The 13,690-nt window shown below is 32.6% G+C and overlaps 1 protein-coding gene across 2 annotated transcripts; it reads left to right on the top strand.

Moving 5' to 3' along the window:
* The first annotated feature begins 335 nt into the window (after positions 1-335).
* On the top strand, positions 336-13,003 carry SLITRK6 (SLIT and NTRK like family member 6). 2 transcript variants are annotated; one of them, XM_060287908.1, is made up of 3 exons: positions 336-399; positions 6,890-6,930; positions 9,275-13,003. In XM_060287908.1, the coding sequence occupies exon 3, from the start codon at positions 9,298-9,300 to the stop codon at positions 11,815-11,817; it is 2,520 nt and encodes an 839-aa protein (XP_060143891.1). In that variant the 5' UTR covers positions 336-399; positions 6,890-6,930; positions 9,275-9,297; the 3' UTR covers positions 11,818-13,003. The 2 variants fall into 2 exon arrangements, with proteins under 2 accessions (XP_060143891.1, XP_030712779.1); XM_030856919.2 differs by lacking the exon at positions 336-399 and having other exon boundaries at positions 6,455-6,930.
* The last annotated feature ends 687 nt before the right edge of the window (positions 13,004-13,690 follow it).

Raw genomic sequence — 13,690 nt, 5'->3', positions numbered from 1 at the left:
CATAGTAGTTAAAAAACATGGGGAGTGCTCACAGTTGTATAAAATATTACTTATTATTACTAATATAAAACAACTAAGTTTTTTTTAAAAAACTACATGTTTATAGAGTAAAATTTGGACAAGTTAGCATGCTTGCCACTTTTTTCAGTTGTCAAGAATTTTTATAAATATCCACTAGAGGGTGCTGAAAGAGAATAAAAGCTTTAAACCAAGGGAGTTGTTAGGAATGATTCTCTTAATTCTTATCAATATCATACAAATATTCAAGGTTGGTTTTAGACTGAAAAATCCTTATTTTCATTTTTCCTCCCCCCCTACCAAATCGAGGATTTCTACTAGTTTCAAAGATTTGTAATTTTTTGTTGAAAGCGTGTTTCTATGTATAGGAAGGAAGAGCAGGTAAGTGCTATTTTGAATTGCTTCGGTTCTTAAGCTGGAGAAGCTGTGCTTTAAAAATTGTTTTAAGGCTAAATAATTGTTTAAAGCTGTGAAATTTCTAAAAATTAGTGTTTGCTAAGTTTTAGTAGGTTGCAGTTACAAATAAAACTACTTTTTAGAAATGCCTCTGGTTATAATTAGCCAAAGAAAAGGCTACAAAATATTTCAAGGAGTATTTGTTTTACTGTAGTCATGTGACTTTAAATTTAATACTATTTGAGGCTAAAGGAATTGAAAGTCCTTCTTAGTTCAAAAGAGTGTTTTATGAGGGTTAGATTTTATTTTTTATTTCCCCAGAAAATCTGGCATGATATATCAAAAACTAACTTGTTCCCTCTGTCCTTTCCCTCCTAAAAAAACAACAAAGGATGTCTGTCAATTTAAACAAGTATAACTTATTATGGTTGCCTGATATTAGGTCTTAATTTTTATTAGAATTTATTAGTGTTAATACTTTATTGGTATTTGTTATTTATCATATATCATAATAATTTATGTACTATTTCAATATAGGGGAACATGAAAATTATAAATACTGGACATATTTTCTTGAACCTACAATATACATAGTAATGTTATGTAGAATATATATACCTAGAATATATATACTTTCAAAATATGTCATAAGAAAACCTCAATTATTCCAGAAGATATATTAGATATTAATAAAGTAAAATGTATACAATAAAAGCATCAAAAAGATAATTATATTAACAAAAAAATCTATATTTATCTTCATGTAGGTGTGTAGGTAAGTTATAAATGCGTTTTTGGCATGCTGAATATAGATTGATTCTGAAGGACTATCTTTCCCTGGGTATCTGAGTGAATTATTTACAACTCAAAAGTTTATTCTCTAAGTTATGTAACACTTTTTAAAATATTATATATCGAAATGTAATATTTCTTATTTTGTTTGGAGTTTTTTGGCAAGATTTCTGTTAACAAAAGAAGTCAACATTATTCAGTGGATTCTGTCAAGGATAATTCATTCACTTTCTTGGTTAATATTAATACTCCAGTGATGACATTAATAGTTCAGTAAATGTCTTTTTATACTAACTCTACCATTATCAAATTAAAAACGCAAAATTAAAAAATACTGAATCATGTTGAACTATGTACATATATTTCTCAACCAACATGTGTACCTTGCCAATTATTTTCTTTCTTTACAGAACATAGATCCAGTTGTAACAAAGAAATTTATTTCTCTCTATATATACATTATATTCAAGCTCATGATATTTACAGCTTTATCTTATTGAAATAATATGTTGAACAAAATGAAACTGACATATTTTATAAAAAATGGTTGAATATCACAATTACAAGATTAAAACTATTAAAGTAAGTTTGCATCCTTCAGTGACACAGCAATATGTGATAGGGAGAGGCAGTGAGCTCCGAACTGTGATTGGCAATAGGAAGACATCCAGAAATTTAAAATCCCCTGTAGGTGGTCCACGAAGCCTATCTTGCATATTTGATTCAGTGGTATTTACCTACCATTACTGTTAATCATCTGAATACAAAGTAATATAGTCACACAGATTGTGTTATAATATCTGCCATATGACAACATTTGGAAAGATCCATGGGGATCAATATTTTTATTTTCATCATTAGGTTTTGTAATGTGGACAAAAATTAAAAATTAAAACTCTATATGTTCCTGAGAAAAAGTAAGTAAATGTCCTAAGATTACATGATAATGAGAATGTACAAAGAAACTATTGAACTTGAATAACTACTTATAACTATGTCTTGGAAAAAAAATATGAAGTAGACACTAGCCTTCCCTCAATGAGTCTTTACAATCAATATAATCCACAGTCTACCAATATTCCACTGGACCTGTTTCTCTTGAACACTGCTCATTATTCATCATGGAAACATCCATCAACATTTTTTAGTTGTTTTTTTGCAACTTTGTTTTCTTTTTTTTTTAGAAAAAAGTCTTCTTAGTCATCCATTTGAAGTAGGGGATTTTTTGTTGTTGTTGTTATGAAGACGAAAACTTACAGTCCAAGCTTCCAGGAGAAATTTTTTGTTTTGTTTTCAGTTTTGCCAGGTTAAACAATGGCATCAAACAGTTCCTTTGTGTCAGCAGATTTCAAATCAAAACAGGAAATTTTATTGCAAGACCTCTCATAGAATAAGGCAATTCCATTATTAGTTTTATACTTTTGTTCTCAGATCAAATTGAGCATGAAGGAAACTTAAGATTTAAGTAACAAATTAAACTTTTTATTAAATGTTCAATGCAAAAGGCAAGTTTCCTAAATACCCATTCATGTGTCACTTTATAAAATATATCAATCATATAAATTTTTCTAAGATACATAGACTTTTCACTGAGATGACATTATTCTTGATGAATGTGTGGAAATGTCCTCATATACCAAGAGGTTTTTGGTGAAAGGTGAGAAGATCTTCTATTCTTCCTCATAAAAAGTCACATTCCTTTAGTTAAATTGCGTGTTATTGTCAGAAGTGAAGGTATCCATAATGATTATGTTCTGACTCTAACAGAACCAAAAAAGTAAGTAATTATAGTAAAGAGTTTGGGGCTTCTCTTTTAGTGAAACATGAAAGAGAATCCTAAGTTTAATATTTGGGAATCAAATTCAAAGGTTACTGTATAGCATGGCGTTGTGAAAGATAGGCAATATTCTTTTATTATTATTTTCTGTGAATGGAATTTATGTATATAAGTCAAATTATTTTTTCAAGTAGACTTCACCGCATTATTATTTTAAAGAAAACTTTTACTTTGAAATAAGAAAAAACAAAATGTCTTTATTAATGTTTATAAAACCAGTGCACAAGATCTCTACATATCTATAAATTTAGATATTATTTGAAAATATTTGTAATAGTCAGTCTTCATAGCATTATCATGAATTTCACTGTAATTCCCTGAGAGTACAGAGCAGACAGAGCCCACAATAATAACTGTTTCTCAAGTATGTGTGCTGTATTTTTCTTTTACATTAATGATACAAGTATTTACTTAAAAAGTGACATTTATTTAGACTTATTTCTTTAAATTCTTTCTTAAAAGAATGAAATCACCAACGAATATTGAAAGACCACCTGTAGTATTATCATCCCCAAAGAGTCATCAAGTTTTATACATTCTACCTTCAGAGTATTTAAATATGTCTCATTCTACATTGCACATGGTGCAAAGACCTCTCTCTTCAAACCTTCCATTTTCTTGAGTTGGAATCAATCTGCTATACATCTTCACTTGACCATTTAAATGTGGCACTGAAGAAGGTGGGCAGGTGTTCTGAAGTAGAACTAGACCTATACAGAATTAATAAATCTCTTTCACTGTTAATTTTTTTCCCTCTTTCCAGTGAACAATCTTTTTTTTTATTCTCTTTGTTCCAGATAAAGTATTGGTCCAATAAATTTCATAAAATATTCTTCCATCTGGTCTGTGTCGCATTGGATAAGCAGGGAAGGAAAGGCCTTCTCCTAAGTCCTGATATCGAAAGTACTGTGCTGCCTTACATATGCTGCTGCCCTAAGGAGACTAACACAGATACGTTTATTTCTTTTGACTGTTTGGTACTCTTCAATGTGACAAGAATATTTTCACGTTTGCTATTTAAGATGCACATTCTAAAAAGCATAACTTAGAAGATATGATTTAAAAAGATTACTTTTTAGTATTTTTCAATGTAGAGTCACTGGGGTAAATTATGTGGAAAGAGTAATAAAATTGAGTATTTATTGTGATCACTTAAGATATTTATTATTAAAACTTGGAGCAAGCTACACTGGAAAATACTTTTCCAGGTAATCATTGGAAATTAAAAATGTTGCTAAAATAAATGTTGTCCAACAATAATTAACACATTCTGCCATGAGCATTTTGGAAAGAATGACTGCATTATTGACTTAGTGAAACAACTGAGGAACTGTAGTTAACAAAACATAGAGCTGGGTGGATTTAGCTATAATCATTTCAAATGTGCTGTTATGTACTTTACTATTAATTTTGAGGTAATGCTAAGTAATTCATTATCAATATTACTCCTTTGAATTAAGTTAAAAGTTACAGAATGTTTCTCAAACAATAATTCTTCACCTAACCTTTCTTTATGTTCCCACCGAAAACTTATGAAAATTGTAGAGAATTTTTTCAAAGGCTTGTTAGTCACTCCTTTTATCCCTGACTATTGTGTAGTTAACCAGTAATTTATGCATGAAAAAGATAACATATTATATATAGGCAAAGGATTCAAGAAAAATAACAGCAAATATATACTAGGTATATATTATGAATAAAATCAACATATCCTCAAGCTGGAGAAGATATATCAGTTTATAAGGAATTTATTTCCATTTGTCCCATATGGCTATTTGAACAACTTTTCCACCACAGACTATACTTCCAGAGCATTTCTCGTGTTATTTTGCCTCCAAAACCTAAATGAATGCATTTGGAGAATTATGTCTACAGTGTTAGAAGAAAAATTATTCTAGTTCCTTGTTTTCTCACTGATTCTAACTCTGTTCTGTCACCACCTGTCTAAATTATTAGATTGATTTAAGTTAACTTGGCTCTCAGTTAGCAGCAGACTGTGCCCAAAAGTAATTCATTTCCTTTATTCTCTCTTATTCTCCTTATTATCTTATTCCTTATCTTTATTCTCTTTCTCCACACCCTCATCTGTATTATAATCTCTATTCTATCAAAGCACACAGTGCTATTAAATGAGGAACTTAGTGAGAAGCTGTAAAATAAAGAAAAGTGAGAATATTAGAAATTGCCTCAAAATCCTTAGTTTTTAAAACAACTATTCCACATTAAGGATATGAAAACTTTGTGAATTTGAGTGCATAACTGCAGACAATCATTAAATAATAACCTAATCTGTATCTTCCTGTTTCGATGATATAAACTGCATAAAACCTCTTAAAAAATACTTTTTCTGAAATGAGACCTAATATAATATAGGTAACCTCTAGAACCTATAGGGAAGAGTGTTTCTAAACATAGCCTGTTTCAAAATGAATAAATGATAGCATCTAGTATATTCATTTTGGCTCTGAAAAAGTCCAGGCCCTTGGAATGTAGGTAAAGAGGAGTGAGTTTTAAAACATAGGCATTTGGGGAAATAACGAATCTGACAGTTGAGAGTTTTATTAGTGATGATTCAGAAACTTTTAAGAGTTGAAGAAACAAGTAACTTTTTAAATATAATCTTTTTAGGAAAAAAATGCTCCCTAAGCTAGTACCATAAAAATCAGGTTATTTTAATTTTTACGTATTCATTTAACTTGTTTCATTTTATCTGGAAAGACATAATTTCATATTTTTGAAAGTGATAGGCTGTTTTCAACTAGAGACAACCATGTGTAATGAAGATTCTTGAAGGTATTTTTAACTGATCATATTTCCATTCCAAATAAATACTATCTACCTGAAAAAAGAACCTCATTTCTAATCTCATTGTTGAACGTTGGCTGTAGGGAAAGAAAAGAAGTATAAAGCTTAGAGTCTCAGACATGAGGCTTTAAAGATTTTTTTTTTCAAATGGTGAATACAAGAATACAAATGTTTCAGGAAAGCAGTTCATGTTAACATTTTAAGATTTAATTAGTGCACAATTTCAACCATAAACACCAGTTAAAAACAATAAAACTGAAGTAACTATTCTATTGGTAGCATACTTGCAGTTTTTCTGCACACATGTGCAAACAGTACAGTACTGTGCTAGATGAGAATTTAATATAGTGTATTATTTAGCCTGCTGTATAACACAATATTATTAAACATTTAAAGAAACATGTAATTATTCGCATCAAAATTCACTTGCACTGTATTTGGTATTTAAAGGGAGAGGAAAAACCATTTGCCAGAGGAGGAGTTGAGTCCCAAGGTGGAGCTGTCTCTTGTGTTAAATGACACTGGCCTATTAAAGCGCTCTGATGGGGAAGGGCTTAAAGGCTGAGTCAAAAGCCAAGAAGTCTATTTACGCCTACCTCCCAGCCCTTGGCAATCTGACTAATAACAAACTGAACTAACAAGAAAGACTAGAAAGGGAGGAAAGAGAACATTGCTGCAGCTTGCATTTACAGCCTAAGAAAGCAAGAGTGATCAATCCCAGCTCTGTTACACATCTTGTTTATTTACTGCACTCGGCAGCTTGCAAATGGTTAACTATATGCAAAAAAAGTCAGCATAGCTGTGAAGTATGCCGTGAATTTTAATTGGGGAATAAAAGGACAACTGCTTCAGGATGATCTAGTATGCACTCTGCTTGAAATATTTTCAATGAAATGCTCAGCATTTTGTGTTTGACCAGAGGTTTTAACTTTATAAAGCGATGGGACTTGCCAAAAAGTGATATTTGAGAAGAAAGTACATGGTGGTCGGTGTTTTCTTTTTTAATAAAGAAATTGAATTTACTTTGAACATCTCTTCCAGCTGTGCATTACAGATAACGTCAGGAAGTCTTTGCTTTACAGGTAAGATGAATGTTTCCAGGCTTTCCTTATACATATTTTTGCATTATCCCAAAGTGATTGAATTTCTGTTTGCCTCTTGAAAAAAAAATAACTTTGCATTAAAGGATATCCAGTTTCATTCTTGCTCACTGGCACAACTAATGCTGTAGCAGATGCCTGTTTTCTGTGAGCAGCAGACATTTAGTCCAACAGCTGTAGAGAAGAACAAGTAAAATAATATGCTACTATTTCTTTTACAGCATGCAGTTTGTTATGGGAAACTGAATTATTTGTGCTTTTTGAAGGGAAGATTACTTCCAAACACCATTGTTGTATTTGAAATACAAGTACAATATGAAAAGATTCTTTGTATTTTGTATACCACTTTTATTTTTTCCTGACTTGCAAATATGTAGAGATTTTTTGACCTCTTTAACACTGTATCAGATTGTCAATATAGAACCACTTTTCACATTTGTGTGTATTTCTGAAAAGACTAGAAACTGTTCCCTAGGACATTTTGAAGAGCATAAAATGCACATAAGATTTTAAAAAAATAACAAGAGGAGAGAGTCTCATCTGGAAGTTATTTACTCTTTTCTTAAGATACTGTGCCTGGTGAAATGCATAGTATTCTTTCTTGGTAATCTATGGAAAAGTAGTTTCAGTGTTTGTGGATGCTAATCCACAAGATGAAGACTTCCAACTTCAAGCTGCTTGATTCTAAGCATAGCCCTCAGAGTTGTTTAAAATCAAACTATTTCCCTATGGAAACACTCAGCCTGCTAACTTTCCCTTTATATAGAAAGGGACTCTATTGTTTGATGTCTTTGGTTGCCTTTTACCTTTCAGAAACTTCATACTATACATGTTTTCAATAAGACAATGTATTTTCACGGAGTGAAAGTTTATTTTCAGGATTATTGATTGGATTCTGGGATGTATTATCTAATTGTGATTTTTAATTAGATTCAAAGTTCACATTCCATCCAGAAACATGAAAGCAATTATCATTTCCAAAAGTCGAATAGTTATAAGATGTGGTGTTTCTTTACCTTTCGATTTAGTCTATATAAATTTAAAGTGCAATATTTAAAAGAAGGGAATAAAATTAGATACCATTAGACTTCAAAGTATTTACCACACCACTGCTGTCATTTTAGAGTTAGAATTTTTTTTTTTAATTGCTATGTCAGGTGCAGGTATTACATTTTTAAGGAGTTGGAATATGTGATATTGTTATCTTGAACTGTCATTTTTTATTTCCTAAATTAGAGATATCCTCAAATATTTTAATATAGTGACGCTTGCTTTATAGTTCATTGTTTGCAACATTAAGCCTTATAATAAAGATCAACTGCTTAACTATGTGATGACATTCAGTGCCCTAAAACCTGGTTCAAGACCTCATTAGGGAGTCATTTGCTAGAAATTTATATGAGGCATTGTTTGTTCTTTTATAATAGCCTGAAATATGTGTTAAAGATCAATTTTTCTTCTTTATTTTTTATGATATTAACCTTATCCATAGTAGAATTTAAAAGTAGCAGTGAATATTCCACCTCTAGAAATTCAATATAAAGTGTGACTGAAGTGAAATTTGAATGGATGCCTTTAAGCATATATATCTGATACTACAAGGCTTATACAAACTGCCCTAGACAACATAGTCAAAACAAAATCTTTTATAAAGTTCAACTTTACTACATAGAGACATATTTTTTCTCAAAGTTTTTAAATAAATAATGGAATTAATAAGTATCTTAAGCCAAAATCAACGCAGGTTAAACACAGAGTTATTAGATGTTATATTGTGATATCCAGTTCAAAAACAAAACTAAAGGAAGTGTATAATGCATGCAAACATACATTCCTTCTAACGATCATCTTTGAATTCCCTACGGGTCTCTCTGCTTCTGGCTAATACCTACATATTTGTCTTTTATTGTAATCCTTCAGCCTTAGATTCATCTAGTTTGAGCTAAAAAATAAAAAAAGCCAGGGTCTTCTCAAGTATACATTTTTGTATCATATCAAAGTATCAATGGTCCATTTAGCCAGCACCCTCATGTCTATTAAAATGCAGATTATTTGGTAGATTTGAAGACAATTGAGTTGACATTTTAAATTCTCCCTGACCTAAATTTTAGATTTTTATCACAATGAAAGTTAAAAGTAAAATAAACCTGCCAGTCATAATATTTGTAAAAAGTAAAAGAAAATGTGGACTCAGCAATGTATTTATATATTCAGAATAATAACATTTTGCCTTTTAGAGGAAAACCTATCATTTTGAAAATGTCAGATTCATCTCCTCCCTGCTCCTGGCCACTGAAGCCCATTGCTATTGCATTTTATCTTACAGAATCAGATCCATCACAGGACAACATGAAACTTTGGAGTCATCTCTTGTATTCATCTCTCCTTGCCTGTATATCGTCACAGTCCCAATCACCAATGTCAGCCAGAGGTTCTTGTGACTCTCTTTGCAATTGTGAGGAAAAAGACAGCACGATGCTAATAAATTGTGAAGAGAAAGGTATCAAGAAGTTATCCCAAATAAGCGTGCCACCATCACGACCTTTCCACTTAAGTTTAGTAAATAATGGTTTGACAATGCTTCACACAAATGACTTTTCTGGGCTTACCAATGCTATCTCAATACACCTTGGATTTAACAATATTGCAGATATTGAGACTGGTGCATTTAATGGCCTTGGCCTTCTTAAGCAACTTCATATCAATCACAATTCTTTAGAAATTCTTAAAGAGGATACTTTCCATGGACTGGAAAACCTGGAATTCCTACAAGCAGATAACAATTTTATTACAGTGATTGAACCAAGTGCCTTTAGCAAGCTCAACAGACTTAAAGTGTTAATTTTAAATGACAATGCTATTGAGAGTCTTCCTCCAAACATATTTCGATTTGTTCCTTTAACCCATCTAGATCTTCGTGGAAATCAGTTGCAAACATTGCCTTATGTTGGTTTTTTAGAACACATTGGCAGAATATTGGATCTCCAGTTGGAGGACAATAAATGGGCCTGCAATTGTGACTTATTACAGCTAAAACTTTGGTTGGAAAACATGCCCCCTCAGTCTATAATTGGTGATATTGTGTGCAACAGCCCTCCATTTTTCAAAGGAAGCATACTGAGCCGGCTGAAAAAGGAATCAATTTGCTCCACTCCACCAGCGTTTGAAGAACACGAGGATCCTTCAGGATCATTACATCTGGCAGTAACATCTTCAATAAGTGATGGTGGCATGTCAACCAAGACCACGTCTCTTTTAAAACCACCCACCAAAGCACCAGGTTTAATACCTTATATTACAAAGCCATTCACTCAACTTCCAGGACTCTACTGTCCTATTCCTTGTAACTGCAAAGTACTCTCCCCATCAGGACTTCTAATACACTGTCAAGAGCGCAATATTGAAAGCTTATCAGATCTAAAACCTCCTCCACAAAATCCCAGAAAGCTTATTCTCGCAGGGAATATTATTCATACCTTAATGAAGTCTGATCTAGTGGAATACTTCACTTTGGAAATGCTTCACTTGGGAAACAATCGCATTGAGGTTCTCGAAGAAGGATCGTTTGTGAATTTAACAAGATTACAAAAGCTCTATCTGAATGGTAACCATCTGACTAAATTAAGTGGAGGTATGTTCCTTGGTCTCCACAATCTTGAGTACTTATATCTTGAATACAATGGCGTTAAGGAAATATTACCTGGTAGCTTCAACCCAATGCCTAAACTTAAAGTCCTCTATTTAAACAACAACCTCCTGCAAGTTTTACCACCACATATTTTTTCAGGGGTTCCTCTTATGAGGGTAAACCTTAAAACAAACCAATTTACCCATCTACCTGTAAGTAATATCTTGGATGACCTTGATTTACTGACCCAGATTGACCTTGAGGACAACCCCTGGGATTGTTCCTGTGACCTGGTTGGATTGCAGCAATGGATACAAAAATTAAGTAAGAACACAGTGACAGATGAAATACTCTGCACCTCTCCAGAGCACCTAGACAAAAAGGAATTGAGAGCACTTAACAGTGAACTTCTTTGCCCAGGTTTGGTCAATAACCCATCCTTGCCAACTCAGACTAGTTACGTAATGGTCAATACTCCTACAGCCACAACTACAGCAGACACTATTTTTAAATCACTTACCGATGCTGTACCACTATCTGTTTTAATACTAGGACTGCTGATTGTATTCATAACTATCGTGTTCTGTGCTGCAGGGATAGTGGTTCTTGTTCTCCACCGTAGGAGAAGATACAAAAAGAAACAAGCTGATGAACAGATGAGAGACAACAGTCCTGTGCATCTCCAGTATAGCATGTACGGCCATAAAACAACTCACCACACTACTGAGAGACCCACAGCATCACTCTATGAGCAGCACATGGTAAGCCCTGTGGTTCACGTCTATAGAAGCCCATCCTTTGGCTCAAAGCATCTGGAAGAAGAAGAAGAAAGGAATGAGAAAGAGGGAAGTGACGCAAAACATCTCCAAAGAAGTCTCTTAGAACGAGAAAATCATTCCCCACTCACAGGATCAAATATGAAGTACAAAGTCACAGACAAATCCACTGAATTTTTATCCTTCCAGGATGCCAGTTCGTTATATAGGAACATTTTAGAGAGAGAAAGAGAACTTCAGCAACTGGGAATCACAGAATACCTAAGGAAAAACATTGCTCAACTTCAGCCTGATATGGAGGTACATTATCCAGGAGCCCATGAAGAGTTAAAGTTGATGGAGACATTAATGTACTCAAGGCCGAGGAAGGTATTAGTGGAACAGACTAAAAATGAGTATTTTGAGCTGAAAGCTAACTTACATGCTGAACCTGACTACTTAGAAGTCCTGGAGCAGCAAACATAGAGAGTTAGAAGGCTTTTGCAGAAATGCTGTGATTCTGTCTTAAGTCTAGACCTTGTAAATAAGTGCCTTATATGAGTGTATCATCAATCAGAACTTAAGCACAGCAGTAATCCTATGGGGAAAAAAGAATAAAAAGAAACTCAGGGATAACTGGGAGAAGCCATTGCATTGTCTTCAGGCAATTTTATCTATCCCCAATAAAATAAATCCTTGCACGTAAATCATTCAAGGATTATAGTAATATTTTCCCATATACATAAAGTGTTTCATAGAAGTCCTCTTGCACATCTAAAAGGGTTCAAAATTTAAGCAACCCTTATTTTCTTGAGTTATATTACCCATGGATTAAATAGAATTGGATTTTGTCATTTAAAAAGTATACCTATATATGTAATTATAATATGTAAGAAATATATTGTTTATAAAACCAGTATATATACCACAAAAATGTAAATTCTTAGATACACCTAGTTTTCTTGCAATAAACGCAAAAGGAACTGGAACTTTAAAATTACAAATAGTAACAGTAAAGAAAAAATGGAAGGTTGAATTATATAGGCTATGAGTGGCTCAAGACTTTGAACCTTTGATGATTAAAAATGCCCCTGCTATGCTTTCTAAATTTAAAAATGGAAATGATTAACAGTTCAGGTGGAATGGATAAGAAAACTTTTTGGTTTTTCTGCACATTTTGTGTGGACAATCTTGTTAATGCTGCTGTGAATTAAGGTACGTCATTTGTGCTCAAAGTTTAATTCTTATTCTTGGGATATTTTAAAAATGCTACTGATATTCAACTGTAAATATGATTAGTGCATCTATTAAGTTTGGTTTCTTTCATAGCATTAATCCTTTGTAAATTTGAATACCACAGTAGAAATATGTTTCTTGTGGCAAGTAAGAATTTGCTGGTGTAAAACAAATAGGAAATATTATTTTATTTTTATTGATGTAAACTGGTAGTTGCCATAAATTAGTAGCAAAAGGAACATATAAAGGGTAAGTAGTTTAAGTTGCCTCAAGACTGGGACAACGTAGCTTTATTTTACAAGAAAGTATAGCTAGATTTTTATGAACTATTTATTCTGTACAGTTTTGTATATTTTTGGTTCACAAAGGTAATTATTCTTGGGTGCCTTTCAAGAAAATTAAAAATACTGCTCACTACAATAAAACTAAAATTAAAACCCTCTTTTTAAATGTGCTTTCTTCAGTTAGTCTAATCTGTAATTCAGTCAAGTCAGGATTAACGCATACACATGCATGCAGGCACACAAGCACAAACAAGCAAAAACAAGATTTCTGTTTGTCGTCACCCACACAGAAGCAGTTTCTTCACCATGTGAAAAAAGGCCATTAAGTGTCTCAATGTGATTGACGTGGAACCAAACTTTAAGTCTGACCCATGGTTTTCCCTTTCTGGCAAATCATTTTCCCACTCAATACAAATAGAAATTATTTTATTTTCTTCTTTCTGATTATAGAATCAATCATACAGCAGATTTTCACAAGGCAAAATGGATTTAAGATAATTTAGTTCTGTTTCCTGAACACCACTCAGATCCATGCACAGGGTTAGGAAGGAACATATTTCCTATGAGGAAGGATGTTTTTAATTTACTTTACACTATTTTAGTGATTCGTGAATGTTCTATTAAATGTGTTGGTCTTCAACACTCAACTTTCTGCACTACTAGCTAAATATACATTGTTTCTTTGATTTTGAATGAGAAGACTTCCCTGTTAAAAACAGTAGGAGCCTGTGTGGCACGGTATGAAGAACAGTTATGAGTTCATTATGACATCGTATCACTAAGTTTTTAAAAAATCATTGCATATATTAATATAAAGCAATAAAATATTATATATTAAA

The sequence above is a fragment of the Globicephala melas genome, chromosome 18 (assembly GCF_963455315.2).
Source record: "Globicephala melas chromosome 18, mGloMel1.2, whole genome shotgun sequence".
NCBI lineage: Eukaryota > Metazoa > Chordata > Mammalia > Artiodactyla > Delphinidae > Globicephala > Globicephala melas.
The sequence above is the reverse complement of the archived record's forward strand: the minus strand, read 5'-3'. Positions and strand labels throughout refer to the sequence as shown.